Source organism: Nerophis lumbriciformis, linkage group LG04 (assembly GCF_033978685.3).
Source record: "Nerophis lumbriciformis linkage group LG04, RoL_Nlum_v2.1, whole genome shotgun sequence".
NCBI classification, from domain to species: Eukaryota; Metazoa; Chordata; class Actinopteri; order Syngnathiformes; family Syngnathidae; genus Nerophis; species Nerophis lumbriciformis.
In genome coordinates, this window is record NC_084551.2 from 54941361 (window position 1) to 54964000 (window position 22640).

General features: G+C 43.2%; 1 protein-coding gene across 5 annotated transcripts in view; it reads left to right on the forward strand.

Annotated features, from left to right (window-relative positions):
- The window catches only part of epn1a (epsin 1a), a 58387-nt gene that overhangs the window by 29994 nt on the left and 5753 nt on the right, over positions 1-22640 (forward strand). For 4 of the 5 annotated variants that reach the window (XM_061957396.2, XM_061957395.2, XM_061957399.2 and 1 more), the window contains 4 exons: positions 7133-7219; positions 9293-9566; positions 9877-10032; positions 21210-21452. In XM_061957396.2, the coding sequence (XP_061813380.2) occupies positions 7133-7219; positions 9293-9566; positions 9877-10032; positions 21210-21452 (760 nt within the window). The remainder of the gene's footprint in view (positions 1-7132; positions 7220-9292; positions 9567-9876; positions 10033-21209; positions 21453-22640) is intronic. The other variant, XM_061957402.2, reaches the window with a different exon arrangement.

Sequence of the window (22640 nt, forward strand, 5' to 3'; positions counted from 1 at the left end):
TTTGGTTTGTTGTGACACAGTCCGAAATAAAAAGAAACAAAAAAACTATGCAAAATGACTCTCTTCTACTGCCCTGTGCCATTAGCAGCACCCCAGGAGAGAAAAACACTAACTTTCATCAGTACATGGACACAATAGCAGGATAGAAAATGCCAGGAAATAACGGTCTTCTTAAGAGGAAATGTCAAGCACATGATCCCTCTTCCCGTGGTGAAATGAAGATGAAGCGCTAATCATACACACTGTACTAGGACTGTAAAGCTATACATACTGTATCATACATACTGTTCTAGGACTGTAAAGCTATACATACTGTATCATACATACCGTACAAGGACTGTAAAGCTATACATACTGTACTAGGACTGTAAAGCTATACATACTGTATCATATCATGTAAAGTTCAAATTTGAATGACAATAAAAAGGAAGTCTAAGTCATACATACTGTACTAGGACTGTAAAGCTATATCAATATGGCCAATAAATACGAGGAATGTCCTGATCCAATGTTTACATCAGTCTATTTCATCGCTATACAATATATATATATATATATATATATATATATATAAAATGTGTGATATCATGTGCGATACAAGCAGTCCTGCAGTGTGTTTTAGTTGTGTGTGATATCATGTGCGATACAAGCAGTCCTGCGGTGTGTTTACTTGTGTGTGTGATATCATGTGCGATACAAGCAGTCTTGCAGCGTGTTTACTTGTGTGTGTGATATCACGCGCGATACAAGCAGCCTTGCAGCGTGTTTACTTGTGCGTGGTATCATGTGCGATACAAGCAGTCCTGCAGCGTGTTTACTTGTGTGTGTGATATCATGTGCAATGCAAGCAGTCTTGCAGTGTGTTTACTTGTGTGTGTGATATCATGTGCGATACAAGCAGTCCTGCAGCGTGTTTACTTGTGTGTGTGATATCATGTGCGATACAAGCAGTCCTGCAGCGTGTTTTAGTTATGTGTGATATAATGTGCGATACAAGCAGTCCTGCGGCGTGTTTACTTGTGTGTGATATCATGTGCGATACAAGCAGTCCTGCAATGTGTTTTAGTTGTGTGTGATATAATGTGCGATACAAATGGTCCTGCAGTGTGTTTTAGTTGTGTGATATCATGTGCGATACAAACAGTCCTGCTGGGTGTTTTAGTTGTGTGATAACATGTGCGATACAAGCACTCCTGCAGTGTGTTTGCTTGTGTGTGTGTGTGTGTGTGTGATATCATGTGCGGTACAAGCAGTCTGCGGCGTGTCGCACATGTTATCACACATACATTACTTGTGTGTGTGATATCATGTGCGATACAAACAGTCCTACAGCGTGTTTTAGTTGTGTGATAACATGTGCGATACAAGCAGTCCTGCGGCGTGTTTACTTGTGTGTGTTATCATGTGCGATACAAGCGGTCCTGCAAATTGTTTACTTGTGTGTGTGATATCGTGTGCGACACAAGCAGTCCTGCAGCGTGTTTACTTGTGTGTGATATCATGTGTGATACAAGCGGTCCTGCAGCTTGTTTACTTGTGTGTGTGTGTGTGTGTGTGTGTGTGTGTGTGTGTGTGTGTGTGTGTGTGTGTGTGTGTGTGTGTGATCATGTGCGACACAAGCAGTCCTGCAGCGTGTTTACTTGTGTGTGATATCATGTGCGATACAAGCAGTCCTGCAGCATGTTTCCTTGTGCAAAGCTAACATCTAAAGGTCCTCCAATAAACACACAATTTCTTGTATTTTACAAAAGCTAAACACACTAAGCTGTAGGCTACTAGGAGCTAGCAGCTACACAAATGCTAAGCACACAATAGTACACAAGCTCGACATACGTAATAATGATGGAATATTAGTGCAGTGTAAAATAGAACATTTGTCAATATCAGTAAGTATCAAATAATTATAGTTGCATATTACTTACACATACAAAGTCTCCAAGGCAGAAGTGTATTAGAAAGTATCCAGTAACAAACGTGTCCACGTCATGATCCAAACTTAATTATTAAAACTACCAGGTGTTACCAATTAAACAATTACCACTCCACTTCAACTTAAAGACAACATAAGTTAATTCCAGATGGTTAATAATACATTTTGTATTTTCCGGACTATAGAGTGCACTGGTATATAAGCCGCACCCACTACATTTTAGAAGAAAAACATATTTTTCCGTATGTTAGCCGCACTGGACTATAAGCTGCAGATATATATGTGGTGAAATTAGTTATTTAAGCAGAAATATTTTTTAAATGTTTATTTACTTACCTTAATTGTTTCCAAGCAGTGTCTGTAACATGGCAGTAAAACGGCTGATCAAACAAAACAGAAGTCATCGTCATGGACCCGCTGGCTGCGCAGGCTAGCTCTCCATTCAGCTTAACAGAGTCAATAAGTCCACAGTGACGTTTTGGTGAATTTCTGAAACTGAAACACAGACACTTGTCAACATGTTAGCATATTAGCTAATGCTAACAACGCTAGCTTGATTACGTTACGATGGCCCGTAGAAATATGCATGAAAAAACTCCCACAGACATCACACATGGGATGGTTTATCAATACATCCATCCATTTTCTACCACGTTTCCCTTTCGGAGTATGTAAGAAGTGTTTTAGTTATATTGTAAAACTTACAAATGATGCTTGGAGTAATGAATAAAGAATCCTTACTAGTAGAAAGGCATGGACGACCAGAAGACGGAACGGCACTTCTAAGTCCGGTTCAAGGCTTTAAAGAGCAGGAACCACTGTCTAGACATTCAACCCAGCAACACCTGCAGCGAGCAAACTCGTCCAAAAGATGGCGCCATACCACAATCAGTATCACACCTTTTCAGTGTATTTGCATGTGTTTTATGAGAACTGTTTGCAAGAAAAATCCATAAATTAGCCGCACCGTTTTAATAGCCGCAGAGTACAAAGCGCAGGGAAAAAGTAGTGGCAAATAATCCAGAATTTACGGTAGGTTAGTGTCAGGTTGAAACACTGATGATATCTATTAAACAAGACAAGAAGCAAGGAATTAAACAGAGACAGAATTAAATTTGTCTCAATGAGGAGAAACGCGTAGACACTGTACCCTTGTACCGTGACGAAAGATTGTACGCCTCTTTTATTTGGACTTTCCCTGATTACATGGCAACAGCTGTTTCTAAGGGTTGTAAAAAGCCATCACCTTTGATTATAACAGTTCAAAGAAAAGGTCGTAAAACAGTTCAACCAAAAGGTCGCCTGGAGGAGAGTCTGGTCCTGCTTCCTCTCCGCTTTGTAGTTCTTGGGTCAAAACAATATCTTTCTGTGGATTACAACACATCAAAGGAAACTGAACACCTTCATGTTGCTTCCCATCCTACACAGTGGAGTTTTTGAAGCCTTCTTCTTGGTAGGATCAAAGACAGCTTTTGTCTTCTCGCCGGGAACTCGATGTAACACAAAGTTTTGTGATAACGTAGACACAATTATTCTGACATTCAGTGTTTGTCATACCTGCTATTATTCTCTGTTGGACTCATTTCACTTAAGCAAACATTTTTTGCAAAATTACACAATACAGAATAATAAAAGTATGCATGATTCATGCTGATATGGTATGGATCAATATCAGCCAATACTCAGGGCTCCAATATCCGTGTCGTATCAGAGGTGACACCCCTAATCCGTACCTATGGCCGCGTATAGTTTTGCTGTAAACTTGTCATTGTTCCTCCTTACGTGAGTTGAGTCACCGTAGCGGAAGACAATTACACAAAAAGAGACCGTATTGCACATTTCTGTCCTAACACCTTGAGTGAGAGTCTAATCAAAGGAAGGACGGCATGCTGTGTTTTCTCAATTTAGTAAAAAGAAAATACTCTTTCCAGTTTTTTGTAGTCACTCGCTTGCACTATTGCGGTTTGTACTCTGTTTAGTTTATGATCCAAAGAATAAGCTGTCAGGCGTTTGTTTTTGCTCCACTCCTATTGTGGCGTCACCGTTTGACATGCTGAGGCTCAATGTTTGCGTTGCTTGGACTCCCAAGTGTTGTCCTGCGTTCACACCTGAACAACAAACCAAAGCAGGGGAGGAGCCAGCAGCTGAGAAGTCCAAAGGGGTCGAGACTGAAAGCACTTAGTTTGTTTCACATCTACAAGAAATGTGCAACCTCCAGTTCCTCCTCACGTATTTCGGTATTTGAATCAAATTAACCCTCTATTGACTGTGCATGCCTAATATCTCTTCTAATACTACATTTAACGCTGAGCGGGTTTAGGTACACACCATGATTATCGAATAGAACTCCTCCCAATTCTTCACTTCTTCTATTCTCCTGTGTTGATTCCTTCTATCATGTTGTACTAACATTTGTCCATCAGTCCTTAAATACCATACAGTGGAACCTCGATTTAAGAATTGGTTCTTGAACAGGGTTCGGAAATCGAAAATGTCGTATAGTGAAGAAACTATAAATGTGAATAATGGGTTCCAGCCTCGACAAAAGTTCATATTTTAGTGAAGGTGTCAGTTTTAAACACCGAACTATCTATTAAACAGACAAGAAGCAAATAATCAAACAGAGACAGGATTCAATTTAGCTCATAAGGAGAGCGCGTCGACCTGCACCCTCGTGCAGTGTCGTCCCACGCTCTAAAGAGGGAGTTCCACGCCTCCGCACTTATTTGGACATTCCCTGGTTGCATAGCCGCAGCTGTTTCTATGGGGTGGGAGGTCATAAACATCTGTTGCACTCGGTCATAAACAGTTCAAAGAAAAGGTGCCTGGAGCGGTGTCAGGTCTGCACCCTCTCTGCTTTGTAGATCTCTGGTCATGACAAGGTCTTCCTGTGGCTGTACAATAGATCAAAGAAACCGACACCTCCACGTCGCATATCATCGCACCCAGTGGAGGTTTACAAGCTGTAGCCCTTTTGCTTGATAAGATCAAAGACTGCTTTTGTCTTCTCGCAGTGCGACCCGAACTCATGGGAACACAAAGTTGTGTGATAACTTATATACAAATATTCTGACAGAAGGTTTTGAACACTTTAAACCCTATATAAGGTGCTGTACAGTACTGTGTATCAAATGGGGTACCATGGGGTTAAGAGCCTCCAGACTCTCTGCACCTCGTTTCTGGAACTCTCTCCGGAACATTGACTCCATAGCCACTTTTAAAACTTACTTCAAAACCCACATGTTCAGGCACGCCTATGCTTGACACAAGTGTGTTTTTAATTGTTCATTCATTCTCATTCAATGCGTTTTCTTTAATTTCATGACTATTTACATTGTAGATTGTCACATCAAAACTATGAATGAACAAATGTGGAGTTATTTACTTAACAAAAAAAAGGTGAAATAACTGAAAACATGTTTTCTATTCTAGTTTCTTCAAAATAGCCACCCTTTGCTCAGATGTATTTTTTGCACACTCTTGGCATTCTCTCGATGAGCTTCAAGAGGTAGTCACCTGAAATGGTTTTCACTTCACAGGTGTGCTTGAATTTCATCGAGAGAATGCTAAGAGTGTGCAAAGCAGTAATCTTAGCAAGGGGTGGCTATTTTGAAGAAACTTGAATAAAAAAACATGTTTTCAGTTATTTCAAATTTGTTGTCAAGTACGTAACTCCACATGTGTTCATTCATAGTTTTGATGTGACAATCTACAATGTAAATAGTCATGGAAATAAAGAAAACGCATTGAATGAGAAGGTGTGTCCAAACTTTTGGCCTGTACTGTATATTTATTTTATGCTGTTTTTATGAAATGTACGGCAACCTCAAGTGCCTTTGAAGCCGCCTTACAAAATAAATATGTATTATTATTATTAAGCAAACATAACAGGGGTTATGGACCGACTTTGTCTTTATTAACAAGCCCATCCTCTGTATGCGCTGCCCTGCCAACACGCGCACAGAGAAGTCCCTTTGGTGCCCCCACAAACCATCAGAAATCACAAAATTCCTTAATTTTAACAACTATATTGCTACAATAAGACACATTTTAAAAAGTAAAATCCGCTTACATTACATTATCGGCAAAGGTCCTCTCTTGAGCTGCTCCTCCCGAAAGGAGCAGACAAGAGGTCGGGGAAATAATCGATTTTTAGATGCATTGCAATTCGGGCGATTATAAAATAGATTAGTAAGCTCGGATAATTTTAATTGAGTTTATTATTATTATTTCTTCGGTCAGTGGTCAACAAAATAAACAAACAGTTTTACATAAACAAACAGTTGTACATTCATAAATTGAAAATGTTGCAGACCAAAAGGGTTAAGGCTCAAGTTGAACATTTATTGCGCCTAACCCTATAATCGATTTATTTATTGTAAATAAAGTACTGCAGACAGTTGCCGAGAGTTGCTCCCTTTATTAAAGGGCACTTTTGTTCCATTTTTGCAAACATTTTCATTAATTTAAGAAATATAATGGGAATTCTGTTTTGAAAAGTTGCAAGTAATAAACGCTTATTTAGTGAAACGAAAAGAAACGTAAAACTGCATCAATTAAAGGTACATCAATAATCGATTTTTAATCGAACCGTAGCTCCTGAATCGTAATCGAATCGTTAGGTGCCCAGAGATTCCCACCTCCAGAGCAGACGGAGAAAGACAACGGTGGGAAGAGGGGTAGGGGCCATGTGTGTGGGTTGGCATCTTTTTCCAGAAAATTCTGTTCTCATCACAATTAAAAACTTGCCGTGGTACAAAGCCGTCTTCCTCATTCCCTTCGATACGAGCAGGCACAAAATGGCTGCAAAATAACGGAAGTGTCCGTACAAAGAAATGTGGTTCGCACAGAAAAGGGATATTTGGCGTGATCCAATCAAAAAGTTGGCAAGTAGAGGGGTTCGTAAATCGATGTTCCACTGTATTTGAACGTAGAATTGTTTTATTTGGCTTGATCAAGCGTCGATCCTGTAGGAACTCCTACAGCCACACGGTGGCGTACCGAGACACTTGACACCACTAACAACATGGAAGGCCCTCTTGGTGCTCCTGTAAGGACAAGACTAACCCCATGATCCTCTCATATTCCAGTTGTGTCCCAACACCCGTGTCACAAAGTGACCCACTGCAAAAGGCGCTCGCTGGGAGTCGTGTGCCTGAGCGCGCTCACGCCACTGTTTGTATGTGCACGTGTGATTGACAGGAGGAGCGGCTCCGCAGAGGCGACGACCTGCGATTGCAGATGGCCATCGAAGAGAGCAGGCGGGAGAAGAAGCCCAAGCCAGAGGAGGTGTGTCTCTCTCGCTCGTCCACAACATCTCCCGCGGTAGTTCAGACCTACTTCCAATTCCTCACTACCACGCTAAGATTTCTGGGTAATGTCGTAAGTAAACAAATACGGCCTTATCCAGGGTAAGACAACTAAGAACATGTTTTCATTTATTGATACCATGATGAGGTGGTTAGTGTCAGGTTCAAACACCGAACTATCTATTAAACAAGACAAGAAGCAAGGAATCAGACAGAGACAGGATTACATTTAGCTCATGAGGAGAGCGAGTGCACTTGTACTCTCGTACAAAGTAGTGTAAAGTTCTTACTTATATCTGTCAGTAAACTCGCCATGAAAGCGCTAAAACATACCGGTGTCGTGAGTTTACGTTACTCACCCAAGGAACTTCAGTTATTAGAGAGTTCCGGTCGGACGGTTTTTCACGGGACACGTTTCCGGATGAGGGGATGCTGCTCCTTTATTAATTGAAGTAAAGTCTGAATGTCATTAAAACAGTTAGCGCCATCTTTTGACACTTCTTCCACTCCCGTCCTTGCACGCTACACCGCTACAACAAAGATGACGGAGAGAAGACACTGTCGAAGGTGAGCCGCGTAAATAAGACCGCCCACAAAACGGCGCATCCTGAAGCGACTTGAAGATGATCTGTTAAAATATCTATGCAAATGTGGAAGTCGCTTCCTAGCGGTTCCGCTGATCACACACGTCACAGTAGACCGAACAAAGTTTTAATACATATCAATAGTTTTTCGCTATTTGACTTTTCAGTCTCTCAAAAGTCTCTCCAAGTCCTTCCTCCTCCTGCTGTTCCCGACCGCTACTGTTAAAGACAACAGGTGATTAGACAACTCGTACCACCTGGGAAATTGAATCACCTGTTCAGCTGTGTTTCGAAGCACCTTGGACAGGGACAGCGACCTCCGCTCCCGCAGGCAGCGCTGGCCACGCCTCCCTCCACAGCAACATTTTGACCAAAGAACCACCATTACATGTTATGTAGACCACAAGGAAGTCTTTTGCATTTAGAAAAAACATAATAATATGACTCCTTTAAAGCGCCTTATAATCGAAAAAAAAAGATAAAAAATAGACCATTCATCAGCAGTGCGCCCTATGATCTGGTGTACCCTATGGCCCGGAAAATACGGTACCATATTTTTCGGAGTATAAGTCGCACCAGCCGAAAATGCACAATAAAGAAGGAAAAAAACATATATAAGTCGCACTGGAGTATAAGTCGCATTTTTTGGGGGAAATGTATTTGATCAAACCCAACACCAAGAATAGACATTTGAAAGGCAATTTAAAATAAATAAAGAATAGTGAACAACAGGCTGAATAAGTGTACGTTATATGAGGCATAAATAACCAACTGGTATGTTAACGTAACATATTATGGTAAGAGTCATTCAAATAACTATAACATATAGAACATGCTATACGTTTACCAAACGATCTGTCACTCCTAATCGCTAAATCCCATGAAATCTTATACGTCTAGTCTCTTACGTGAATGAGATCAATAATATTATTTGATATTTTATGGTAATGTGTTAATTTCACACATAAGTCGCTCCTGAGTATAAGTCGCACTATGAAAAAAACTGCGACTTATAGTCTGAAAAATACGGTACATTTTTTATTTTTAACACTTTAATGACTAAGACCTTTTTGGGTCCCCGGGACCTTTAACAGTCACCAACATGAACAGTTACAATATTTATTGGGACGGCGTGGCGCAGTTGGGAGAGTGGCCGTGTCAGCAACCTGAGGGTTCCTGGTTCAATCCCCACCTCTACCAACCTCAATATGTCCGTTGTGTCTTTGCTCCTGATGGGTGGTGGTTAGAGCCTTGCATGGCAGCTTCCATCAGTGGGTGAATGTGGTAATAGTGTCAAAGCGCTTTGGCTACCTTGAAGGTAGAAAAGCGCTATACAAGTATAACCCATTTACCATTTATTGTATTGGTATTGAAAACAAAAAATATGTCAAAATGGTCCCCTCTTGATTACATTTTTCAATTTGGCCACCCCTTAAATTTAACACAAGTGTACAATCTGTGCTGTACAGACTGCTCTCATGGAGCTGAGTGCTGTGGACCCCTGGGGACCCCCCGCCGCCGCCATCCCCGCCGGCCCCTCTCCTCCGCCCACCCTTCCCATCGCCGCGTCCGGCCCGTGGGGCACAACCTCCGCGGACCCGTGGGGCGTGGCCTCGCCCGCCTCTCCTGCCAGCGCCGACCCCTGGGGCGGGGGGCCGCCGCCGCCCTCCATAGCCCCTCCCTCCGGCCCCTGGGGCGAGATGTCCAACAGGGTGAACCACGTGGACCCCTGGGGAAGCTCAGGTAGCCGACAAGGACGTCCCACCTGTTGATGTTGTCATTGAGTGCATGCTAAACTCATTCTCCTTCTGTGTCAAAGGATGCAAATCCTTCTGTTTCTACTGGGCACTGACAGCTGTTTCCCAAGCAGAGTTTTATATTTGCAATTATTTCACCATTAATCACGTTGGTAAACAGTAGGAGAGAAAATACAAACCTCTGTTTAGGAAACCAGCCCAGCTTCCTGCTCCCTCCTTACTTGTGGATTTGTACCTGAAAAGTGTTTTGTTACCCCCCTTCCCCCTGCATCTCCTACCCCCTCCCCCACCTGTAGCTGTCACACCCCCCAGTGTCGACCCCTGGGGCCCCTCAGTGCCACCCAGTACTTCCTCCTCGGGGGGGCCCGTAGACCCCTGGGCAAAGGATGGGGCCTCTGACCCACTCACCTCTGACCTGTGGAGTGGCCCCAGCAAACACACAAACGGCACAGGTACACTGAACTGGTCTTTGTCCCACATTTCACCCCCCTCACTAATGTCTCCTTACTGCAAGTTCCAGAACTATTCCACATGCATCGTCATATTTTATTGAAAGTGTGTAGAATGTAGGCAGTTTCTAAGTGTTTTATTGTTGTGTGTGTGCAGCTTTAAAGCTGTGTGTCTCCTATTGTGTACTTGTTGACATATACCGGTACACTAATGTGCACTTGTCAAACCTAATAGCAGTGTGACACGGGCACGTAAACATTAGTGACGCTAACATAGCTATGTGCGCTACATGATAACATTACACTTTGCCATCATTCTTGGTTATCATTACATTTTCACATAATGCTAGGTTAGCAACACTAGCATAGCAGATCGAGCTGCATGCAAACATTACATTTGAACATCGGGTTTGGTTAGCAACACAAGCTACATGTTAACATTATATCTAACATGTTAGGTTAGCAACATTAGTATGTCAGCTACATGCTAACGTTACACTATACCATCATTTTTGGCAAGCAGAATTAAAGTTAAAGTTAAAGTACCAATGATTGTCACACACACACACTAGGTGTGGCGAAATTATTCTCTGCATTTGACCCATCACCCTTGATCACCCCCTGGGAGGTGAGGGGAGCAGTGAGCAGCAGCGGTGGCCGCGCCCGGGAATCATTTTTGGTGATTTAACCCCCAATTCCAACCCTTGATGCTGAGTGCCAAGCAGGGAGGTAATGGGTCCCATTTTTATAGTCTTTGGTATGACTCGGCCGGGGTTTGAACTCACAACCTACCGATCTCAGGGCGGACACTCTAACCACTAGGCCACTGAGTAGCATAGTATGGTCAGCTACATGTTAACATTATATCTAACATGTTAGGTTAGCAACATTAGTATGTCAGCTTCATGCTAACATTACACTATACTATCATTTTTGGCAAGCGGAATTAGCATAGTATGGTCAGCTACATGCTAACATTACATTTTAACATAATGCTAAGTTAGCAACACTTGCATTTTGATGTGAGCTGCATGCTGACATTTATTTTTAAATGTTTGGTTAGCAGAATTAGCATATTATGGTCAGCTACATGCTAACATTACATTTTAACATAATGCTAAGTTAGCAACACTTGCATTTTGATGTGAGCTGCATGCTAACATTCATTTTTAAATTTATAGTTAGCAGAAATAGCATAGTATGGTCAGCTACATGCTAACATTACATTTTAACATAATGCTAGGTTAGCAACACTTGCACTTTGATGTGAGCTGCATGCTAACATTCATTTTTAAATGTTTAGTTAGCAGAATTAGCATAGTATGGTCAGCTACATGCTAACATTACACTATACTATCATTTTTGGCAAGCAGAATTAGCATAGTATGGTCAGCTACATGCTAACATTACATTTTAACATAATGCTAAGTTAGCAACAATTGCATTTTGATGTGAGCTGCATGCTAACATTCATTTTTAAATTTTTAGTTAACAGAATTAGCATAGTATGGTCAGCTACATGCTAACATTACATTTTAGCATAATGCTAAGTTAGCAACACTTGCATTTTGATGTGAGCTGCATGCTAACATTCATTCTTAAATTTTTAGTTAGCAGAATTAGCATAGTATGGTCAGCTACATGCTAACATTACACTATACTATCATTTTTGGCAAGCAGAATTAGCATAGTATGGTCAGCTACATGCTAACATTACATTTTAACATAATGCTGAGTTAGCAACACTTGCATTTTGATGTGAGCTGCATGCTAACATTCATTTGTAAATGTTTAGTTAGCAGAATTAGCATAGTATGGTCAGCTACATGCTAACATTACACTATACTATCATTTTTGGCAAGCAGAATTAGCATAGTATGGTCAGCTACATGCTAACATTACATTTTAACATAATGCTAAGTTAGCAACAATTGCATTTTGATGTGAGCTGCATGCTAACATTCATTTTTAAATTTTTAGTTAACAGAATTAGCATAGTATGGTCAGCTACATGCTAACATTACATTTTAGCATAATGCTAAGTTAGCAACACTTGCATTTTGATGTGAGCTGCATGCTAACATTCATTTGTAAATGTTTAGTTAGCAGAATTAGCATAGTATGGTCAGCTACATGCTAACATTACATTTTAACATAATGCTAAGTTAGCAACACTTGCATTTTGATGTGAGCTGCATGCTAACATTCATTTTTAAATTTATAGTTAGCAGAAATAGCATAGTATGGTCAGCTACATGCTAACATTACATTTTAACATAATGCTAGGTTAGCAACACTTGCATTTTGATGTGAGCTGCATGCTAACATTCATTTTTAAATGTTTAGTTAGCAGAATTAGCATAGTATGGTCAGCTACATGCTAACATTACACTATACTATCATTTTTGGCAAGCAGAATTAGCATAGTATGGTCAGCTACATGCTAACATTACATTTTAACATAATGCTAAGTTAGCAACAATTGCATTTTGATGTGAGCTGCATGCTAACATTCATTTTTAAATTTTTAGTTAACAGAATTAGCATAGTATGGTCAGCTACATGCTAACATTACATTTTAGCATAATGCTAATTTAGCAACACTTGCATTTTGATGTGAGCTGCATGCTAACATTCATTTTTAAATGTTTAGTTAGCAGAATTAGCATAGTATGGTCAGCTACATGCTAACATTACACTATACTGTAAAAAAAAAAAATCCAAGATGGCGGCGCGCATAGACGCAGCGGCTTACGGCTCTCCGTTTCAGTGCTCTTTCTTCCTTCTTTTCTTCATGTTTTTTTTCCTTTTGTGCACCACCTGTACTGCAAACACCCGGTACACCCGCCAGTCACTCTTGGATATCGGTAACTCGCACCAGATATCTGTTTCGAGCGACTTTCACCACGAGCACAACATCCCAGATGACATAGCGAGAGCACAGGGCTCCGTGGTTTGTTGTCGGGTCTGGGAGACGGCGCAGACGGAGGAGGGAGAGGAAGCAGAAGCGTGGCCGCAGGTCCGGCGTCTTGCTCAGGCTTAGGAAACAACCCCACAAGCCACCTCTACCGAGCCTGTTCCTCTCTAATGCCAGATCCCTTGTACAGAAGATGGACGACCTGGAGTTACAACTTGCTGGAAACCGCTATGTTCGGGACTGTTGTGCTATGATTATCACCGAAACCTGGCTTCACCCGGAAATACCCGATGCTAGCATGCAGCTAGCCAGACGCTAGAGATGCGCGGTTTGCGGACACAACCGCGGAGTCCGCGGATTATCCGCGGATCGGGCGGATGAAATTAAAAAAACTAAGATTTTATCCGCTCGCGGGTCGGGTCGGGCGGATTAATTTTTTTTTTTTTTTTTTTTTTTTTTTTGCGGGTGGCAGTTAAACCAATTGGGAAATATATATACATAGTTAAATGTTGTTACCCACATACGAAAAACGAGCAGGCACCTGCTGTATATGCCACAACAGAAGAAAAAAAAAGAAAAGAGATGGACACTTTTACGGAGCGGAGAAGGGACGCCTCGCCGGGGTCCGGGACCGAGGCCCCTTCCCCCGAGAGGGCCCCACCGGGAGCCGTAGCTGAGGCGATCCGCGAGAAGGGCCCGACGCACGTCCAGGGTCACTACCGCGCCCACCGCACCGACACCCCGCCTCGTCCGCTTTCGCCGCGGCCGGCGTCACGCGCAGCAGGTAAGCAGCTTACCTGCCCGCCACCCCCGTGGCCGGGGGCTCGTAACATGGGTCACTCCGCGCGCTCCGCCCGCGCAGCTTACCTGCTTGCCACCCCTGTTGCCGGGGGCGCGTAACAGGGGTCACTCCGCGCGTAGTGCGCTCATGAAAGGGGTGGGGCTCACCCTGTTTGATATAGAGAGCAGGACGGTGGCCATGGAAGTTGGAACCCGCTAAGGAGTGTGTAACAACCCACCTGCCGAATCAACTAGCCCTGAAAATGGATGGCGCTGGAGCGTGGGCCCATATCTGGCCGTCGCCGGCAGCGAGACGCGCTTGGAGGTGCGCTCAGCGCGGCTCCCATATGATTGCGCACTGGTGTGCGTCTGGGTCGTGACAGCGTGGCACGCGAATGTCTGTGCATTGGATCAGTCTCCTTTCTTTAACAGGCAAAAGCTTTATAACCTCACCATACCTGCCAACTTTTAAATCAGAAAAACCTAGTAGCCAGGGTCCAAGGGCCGCAGGCCCCGGTAGGTCCAGGACAAAGTCCTGGTGGAGGGTTCAGGGCTTCGCCCCCCGACGCAAAATGACTATTAGCATTCAGACAGGTTAAAATGTTGCTAAAACCATCACTTTTCTATCAGTCACAGTGACTTTTCAAAACAAAAATATTACAGCAAAAATCATATGGGTTGATTGACATGTTTATTCTGTAAGCTAACTTCAATAGTTTGAAATTATTTTGACAGTTAATGCCAGTTATCCTGTCAACCTTTCACAAGACTTCAATTTGTTAATTGAAAGTATAAATAGTATAAACACTTTTTACAGTATGTCGTGCTGTGAAATACAGCCGACAGGATTGCGCATGCATGGTGCAGGAGAACAAAGGACTTCTTTCATTTAAGGTTTGTGATAAACCGTCAAACTCATTCGTTAAAAGGACTCTATAGTAATATAAAGCGAATTTTTCTGGACATTATCATGCAAGAAAAGTTTATTTTTGGGATCGCGATCACCGCGTAATGATTTTTAAAGGTTGCATTACATTATTAACTGTCCCATGTGATCAGCCAGTGCGATTGGAAGTCCATGCTCAATTATTGCCTCCGTAAATAAAACTTCGGCATTTATCACATCCAAAGAATCTGTTTGGGCGACAAAAAACGTTGAAAGTTTTCCACTTGTATCGCTAGCAACGGCATTAGACTTGTGTTTTTTTGTCCCAACGTGGTCTTTTACATCGCTAATTCCTCCGTGTCCGATCGAAAAATCTTGTCTGCACAAGGTGCAATTCGCGTAGTTTTCACCCTTTTTTAAATTTTTTTATTAATATTAGATATATAACAACGGGCGGATGGTGGGCGGATGCAGTTCTGATCAAACGTTACATCGGGTGGATGGCGGATGGTTGACGACTTTCTGACGCGGTTGCGGATGAAATAATTGCCTATCCGCGCATCTCTACCAGACGCACTCTTCTCCGCCGGGACAGAACTAAGGACTCCGGTAAGAGCAGAGGAGGGGGGCTCTGTATCTACGTGCATGAGAACTGGTGCAACAACGGGACAATCACTGAACAGCACTGTTGCCCGGACGTGGAGTACATGTCTGTTAGATGTCGGCCTTTTTTTCTCCCGAGAGAGCTGTCTGTTGTTATCATCACGGCTGTGTATATTCCACCGGACGCCAAAGTAAACACAGCGCTCTCTCTTCTGCTGAACACCGTCAACGAACAGCAGCGGGCCCACCCCGACGGTGTTCATATCATAGCAGGGGATTTTAATAAGGCCAATCTGAAGACTGTACTCCCTAAGTTCTACCAGCACGTGAAGTGTTCTACAAGGGGCAAGAACACCCTGGACCACGTGTATACCAACATAAAGCACGCGTACAGAGCTACACCCCTCCCCCAGCTTGGACAGTCAGATCATCTTTCCCTCCTGCTCTCTCCTACCTACACCCCCATCAGACGCCAGGCCAGGCCTATCACAAAGACTGTTATGACCTGGCCTGACGATGCACTCCCCAAACTTCAGGACTGCTTCCAACACACAGACTGGGACCTCTTCCAACAACAGGAGCTGGAGACAGCCACAGGAACGGTGCTGGACTACATAAAGTTCTGCATCGGGAATGTTTCTGTGGAAAAAACCATCCGGGTTTACCCCAACAAGAAACCCTGGATGACCAGCCAGGTCCGCACACTCCTCAGGGCCCGCGACGCAGCCTTCAGGTCAGGGGACAGGGCACTGTACAGTGTTGCTAGAGCCGACCTGAAGAGAGGGACTAAAAAAGCAAAGGCGGACCACAGGAGGTGCATAGAGTCCCATCTGTCCAGCAAAAACTCACGGGAGGTGTGGCGGGGCATTCATGACATCACGAACTTCAGAGGCTGCAATATGACAACTGCGGATCAGAGTGCGACACTGGCAGAGGAGCTTAACTGTTTCTTTGCCCGTTTCGAAACCCCCCAGCGACACTCATCTGCTCCAGCCCTGCCCCCGCCCCCACCGGGCTCCGGTGCCACTCCACTCACTGTACAGGAGCACAGTGTCAGACGAGTGCTCCTGGCTGTGAACCCCAGGAAGGCTACCGGACCAGACGGAGTACCTGGAAAGGTGCTCAGGACGTGCGCCCACCAGCTCGCTCCCCCCCTCACCAGGATCTTCAACCTCTCCCTGGCTCAGGCAGTCATCCCATCCTGCCTGAAGTCATCTACAATAATCCCGGTGCCGAAGAAGTCTCCCATCACCAGCCTGAATGATTACCGACCAGTGGCCCTCACTCCGGTAATCATGAAGTGCTTCGAGCGACTTGTTCTCCAGCACATCAAGGACCATATCCCTCCAGACTTCGACCCCCACCAGTTCGCATACCGGGCGAACAGGTCCACAGAGGACGCCATCGCTGTTGCTCTCCACTCTGCTCTGAACCACCTGGAGCAGCAGCAGAGCTACGTCCGGATGCTCTCTGTGGACTATAGCTCTGCCTTCAATACAATAATCCCGGACAGACTCTGCAATAAACTGGACACTCTTGGCCTCCCCCCTCTCACAAACGCCTGGATAAGGGACTTCCTAACGGACCGACCCCAGAATGTGAGACTTGGCCCGCACCTCTCATCCTCCCGCACGCTGAGCATCGGCTCCCCACAGGGCTGTGTGCTGAGCCCCCTCCTCTACTGCCTTTACACCCATGACTGCAGTCCGGCCCACAGTGACAACCTTACCGTCAAGTTCGCCGACGATACCACAGTGGTCGGGCTCATCTCCAGGGGTGACGAGGCTGCCTACAGAGAGGAGGTCCTGAAGCTGACGGCCTGGTCTTCGGAGAACAACCTCGCTCTCAACACCAGCAAGACCAGAGAGATCATCGTCGACTTCAGGAGGAGCAGCACCGACCCTGCCCCCCTCTACATCAACGGCGAGCGTGTAGAGAGGGTCCACACCTTCAGGTACCTTGGAGTCCACATCTCTAATGACTTCTCCTGGACAGTCAACACCACATCAATCATCAAGAAGGCTCAGCAGCGGCTACACTTCCTTAGAGTCCTCGGGAAGTACAACCTGAAGCCTGACCTGCTGCTGACCTTCTACCGCTCGTCCATCGAGAGCCTGCTGACCTACTGTATTACGGTATGGTACGGCAGCTGCACTGCAGCAGACAGGGAGAGGCTGCAAAGAGTGGTCAAGACGGCTCAGAAGATCATCGGCCGCCCTCTCCCCTCTCTGACGGACATCTACACCTCCCGCTGCCTCAACAGAGCCAGTGCCATCATCAAGGACAGCACCCACCCTGGCTCTGACCTGTTCCACCTGCTGCCCTCTGGGAAGCGCTACAGGTGCATTAAAACCAAAACAAACAGGCTAAAGAACAGCTTCTTCCCCAGGGCCATAACCATCCTGAACGGACTGCCCCATTGTCCCTCATAACTGCCTTCTCTTCGGTGCAATAACCCATTCCACCAACCACCCTGTTTTTGTTTTGTTTTTTCATGTATATATTCATTTCACACCATATTCATTGCACTTCTACATTTTTTTAATTTTTATATATTTGCACATTGTTTTTCTAGCATGCACACATCGCACTGTATGGAATGGCCTCAATCTCGTTACCTTGCGTAATGACAATAAAGCTGATTCTGATTCTGATTCTACTATCATTTTTGGCAAGCAGAATTAGCATAGTATGGTCAGCTACATGCTAACATTACATTTTAACATAATGCTAAGTTAGCAACACTTGCATTTTGATGTGAGCTGCATGCTAACATTCATTTTTAAATTTTTAGTTACCAGAATTAGCATAGTATGGTCAGCTACATGCTAACATTACATTTTAGCATAATGCTAAGTTAGCAACACTTGCATTTTGATGTGAGCTGCATGCTAACATTCATTTGTAAATGTTTAGTTAGCAGAATTAGCATAGTATGGTCAGCTACATGCTAACATTACATTTTAACATAATGCTAAGTTAGCAACACTTGCATTTTGATGTGAGCTGCATGCTAACATTCATTTTTAAATTTATAGTTAGCAGAAATAGCATAGTATGGTCAGCTACATGCTAACATTACATTTTAACATAATGCTAGGTTAGCAACACTTGCATTTTGATGTGAGCTGCATGCTAACATTCATTTTTAGTTAGCAATACAAGCATAGCTGCGTAATTACTCGCTAACATAAAATTTTACCATTATTTTAGGTTAGCGACACTAGTATATCTATGTGAGCTACATGTTAACATATTTAACATCATGTTAGGTTAGCAACATTGGTATGTCAGCTACATGCTAACATTACACTTTACCATCATTCTCGGCTAGCAAAATTAGCTCCGTAATCTACGCGCAAACTTTATATTTGAACATCGTGTTTGGGTTGCAACACAAGCATAGCTATGTGAGCTACATGCAAACATTGATTTGAACATGTTTAGTAACAAAACACAAGCATACATACATCATTCTCGGCTAGCAAAATTAGCTGCGTAAGCTACATGCTAACATTACATTCAAACATCGTTTTTTGGTTAGCAACACAAGCAGCCCCGTGGGCTACATGCTAATATAAAATGTTACCCATCATTCTAGGTTAGCGACACTTTTATTTCTATGTGAGCTACATGATGTCAACATTATATTTTAGCATCATGTTAGGTTAGCAACATTACTATAAGTATGTCAGCTACATGCAAACATTACAGTCTACCATCATTCTAGGTTAGCAAAATTAGAATAGCTTGGTCAGCTACATGTTAACATTATATTATAACATAATGCTAGGTTAGCAACACTTGCAGAGAGACGTGAGCTGCATGTTAACATTCATTTTGACATGGTTAGATAGAAACACAAGGATAGCTGCGTAAGCTACATGCTAACATTACATTTGAACATCGCGTTTGGTTAGCTAAATGAGCTACAAGCTAACATTAAATTAAACAACTGATAGGTTAGCAACGCTAGCATAGCTATGAAGCTATACAGTATTATATTTTAACATCATGCCAGGTTGCTAACACTAGCATAGCAATGTGAGCTACATGCTAACATTGTACTTAAGCATGACGCCAGATCAGCATATTTACTGAAGAACAACAAAATAACCAAATATTTACTGAAGAACAACAAAATAACCAAATATTTACTGAAGAACAACAAAATAACCAAACTTGTATCTCCCTTGGCTTCTCATGCCTGTAACCAAGTTGGTAGATTTTAAAATGTGTAGCAAAGCCTGCTTTTTCTTCTTGCAATGCTGTGGTCCACGAGGAAGGAGTTTTTTATGAAAAGGTGTAACTTGACTTGCCTCAGTCGTGGAGGGATGTTACAAACCTCGTTTCCATATGAGTTGGGGAATTGTGTTAGATGTAAATATAAACGGAATACAATGATTTGCAAATCCTTTTCAACCCATATTCAATTGAATGCACTACAAAGACAACATATTTCATGTTCAAACTGATAAACTTTTTTTTTTTGCAAATCATTAAGTTTAAAATTTGATGCCAGCAACACGTGACAAAGAAGTTGGGAAAGGTGGCAATAAATACTGATAAAGTTGAGGAATGCTCATCAAACACTTATTTGGAACATCCCACAGGTAAACAGGCACATTGGGAACAGGTGGGTGCCATGATTGGGTATAAAAGTAGATTCCATGAAATGCTCAGTCATTCACAAACAAGGATGGGGCGAGGGTCACCACTTTGTCAACAAATGTGTGAGCAAATTGTTGAACAGTTTAAGAAAAACCTTTCTCAACTAGCTATTGCAAGGAATTTAGGGATTTCACCATCTACGCTCCGTAATATCATCAAAGGGTTCAGAGAATCTGGAGAAATCACTGCACGTAAGCAGCTAAGCCCGTGACCTTCGATCCCTCAGGCTGTACTGCATCAACAAGCGACATCAGTGTGTAAAGGATATCACCACATGGGCTCAGGAACACTTCAGAAACCCACTGTCAGTAACTACAGTTGGTCGCTACATCTGTGCAAGTTAAAACTCTCCTATGCAAGGCGAAAACCGTTAATCAACAACACCCAGAAACGCCGTCGGCTTCGCTGGGCCTGAGCTCATCTAAGATGGACTGATACAAAGTGGAAAAGTGTTCTGTGGTCTGAGGAGTCCACATTTCAAATTGTTTTTGGAAACTGTGGACGTCGTGTCCTCCGGACCAAAGAGGAAAAGAACCATCCGGATTGTTATAGGCGCAAAGTGTAAAAGGCAGCATGTGTGATGGTATGGGGGTGTATTAGTGCCCAAGACATGGGTAACTTACACATCTGTGAAGGCGCCATTAATGTTGAAAGGTACATACAGGTTTTGGAGCAACATATGTTGCCATCCAAGCAACGTTACCATGGACGCCCCTGCTTATTTCAGCAAGACAATGCCAAGCCACGTGTTACATCAACGTGGCTTCATAGTAAAAGAGTGCGGGTACTAGACTGGCCTGCCTGTAGTCCAGACCTGTCTCCCATTGAAAATGTGTGGCGCATTATGAAGCCTAAAATAGCACAACGGAGACCCCCGGACTGTTGAACAACTTAAGCTGTACATCAAGCAAGAATGGGAAAGAATTCCACCTGAGAAGCTTGAAAAATGTGTCTCTTCAGTTCCCAAACGTTTACCGAGTGTTGTTAAAAGGAAAGGCCATGTAACACAGTGGTGAACATGCCCATTCCCAACTACTTTGTCACGTGTTGCAGCCATGAAATTCTAAGTTAATTATTATTTGCAAAAAAAAAATAAAGTTTATGAGTTTGAACATCAAATATGTTGTCTTTGTAGCATATTCAACTGAATATGGCTTGAAAATGATTTGCAAATCATTGTATTCCGTTTATATTCACATCTAACACAATTTCCCAACTCATATGGAAACAGGGTTTGTATTATGTTGAACAAATATTGCTATCATTCAAAAGTCACTTTAATTGTCTTGTTTTTGTACTGACGCGGCCTCCTTCATTTGGCAGGAGACCCAGAGAGACTGGAGTCGTCGGCGACGGGCTGCAACAGCACCGCCTCGCCCGTGCCCTTTGACCTGTCCTCCCTGGGCTCCTCGCTACCGGTCCGCAAGACACCCGAGTCCTTCCTGGGGCCCAACGCGTCTCTGGTGGACCTGGACTCGCTGGTGTCGTCCAAGCCCAAACCCAAGCAGCCGCCGCCTCCTTCCATCTCCTCGCAGTCGGCACACAACCCCTTCCTCCAGAACCCAGGTCAGTTCCCTCCGAGACCAGGTGACCGTGGACCCCTGCTGCCCTCAGTCTCCTGTAGAGTAACAAGTACTTTATTGACGTGCAGGTCTGAAAAATGCTGCTTGTCATAAATTCCATTTGAGAGATTTGATTATACACTATTTTGCCAAAAGTATTTGGCCACCTGCCTTTACTCACGTATGAACTTGAAGTGCCATCCCATGGAATTGTCCAAAATCAATCAATCAATCAATGTTTATTTATATAGCCCTAAATCACGAGTGTCTCAAAGGGCTGCACAAGCCACAACGACATCCTCGGCCACTACGCCCACATTTCTCAACCGATTCGAACCGTTTTCCATCCACACATTCCACTCACCTCGGACAATCACATTTTTTTTAATTCCAGGAATTCTGGGAATTCCTGGTTTTCCAAAGCCCTATTTTCACCTCTTCCTAAAAAGTTTTCACAGTCCACATTTTTCAACCAATTCCAACCGTTCCGCCTTCAAAACATTCCTGTAAGTTGGGACAAGAAATGTTATCAGGGTTTTTTTCCCGTACAAATTCCCGGTTTTCACGAAATTCCAGGAATTCCGAAATTCCATTTTCAATTCAAACTGTTAATACGTCAACATTTTTCAACCAATTCAAAAAGTTCCAACACGCACCCGTTCATGTCACCTAGGACAATTGTGCTAGTATCAATATTTTCTAAAAGTTCCCAGTTTTCCCAAAAAATTCCCATTCCAAGGAATTCAAAGTTCTACAATGCCCAAAATGAATGGGCCATGTTTGGACTTGCACAACGCCCACATTTCTCAACCGATTCAAACCGTTTTCCATCCATACATTCCACTCACCTTGGACAATCACATTTTTAAAAATTCCAGGAATCCCCAGAATTCCTGGTTTTCCAAAGCCCTATTTTCACCTCTTCCTGGAAAGCTTTCACAGTCCACATTTTTCAACCAATTCCGACCATTCCACCATCAAAACATTCCTCTTAAGTTGGGACAAGAAAAGTTATCAGGGTTTTTCTTCCGTACAAATTCCCGTTTTTCGCGATATTCCAGGAATTCCGAAATTCCATTCTCAATTCAAACTGTTAACACGTCAACATTTTTCAACCGATTAGAAAAATTCCAACACGCACCCGTTCATGTCATCTAGGACAATTGTGCTAGTATCAATATTTGTAAAAGTT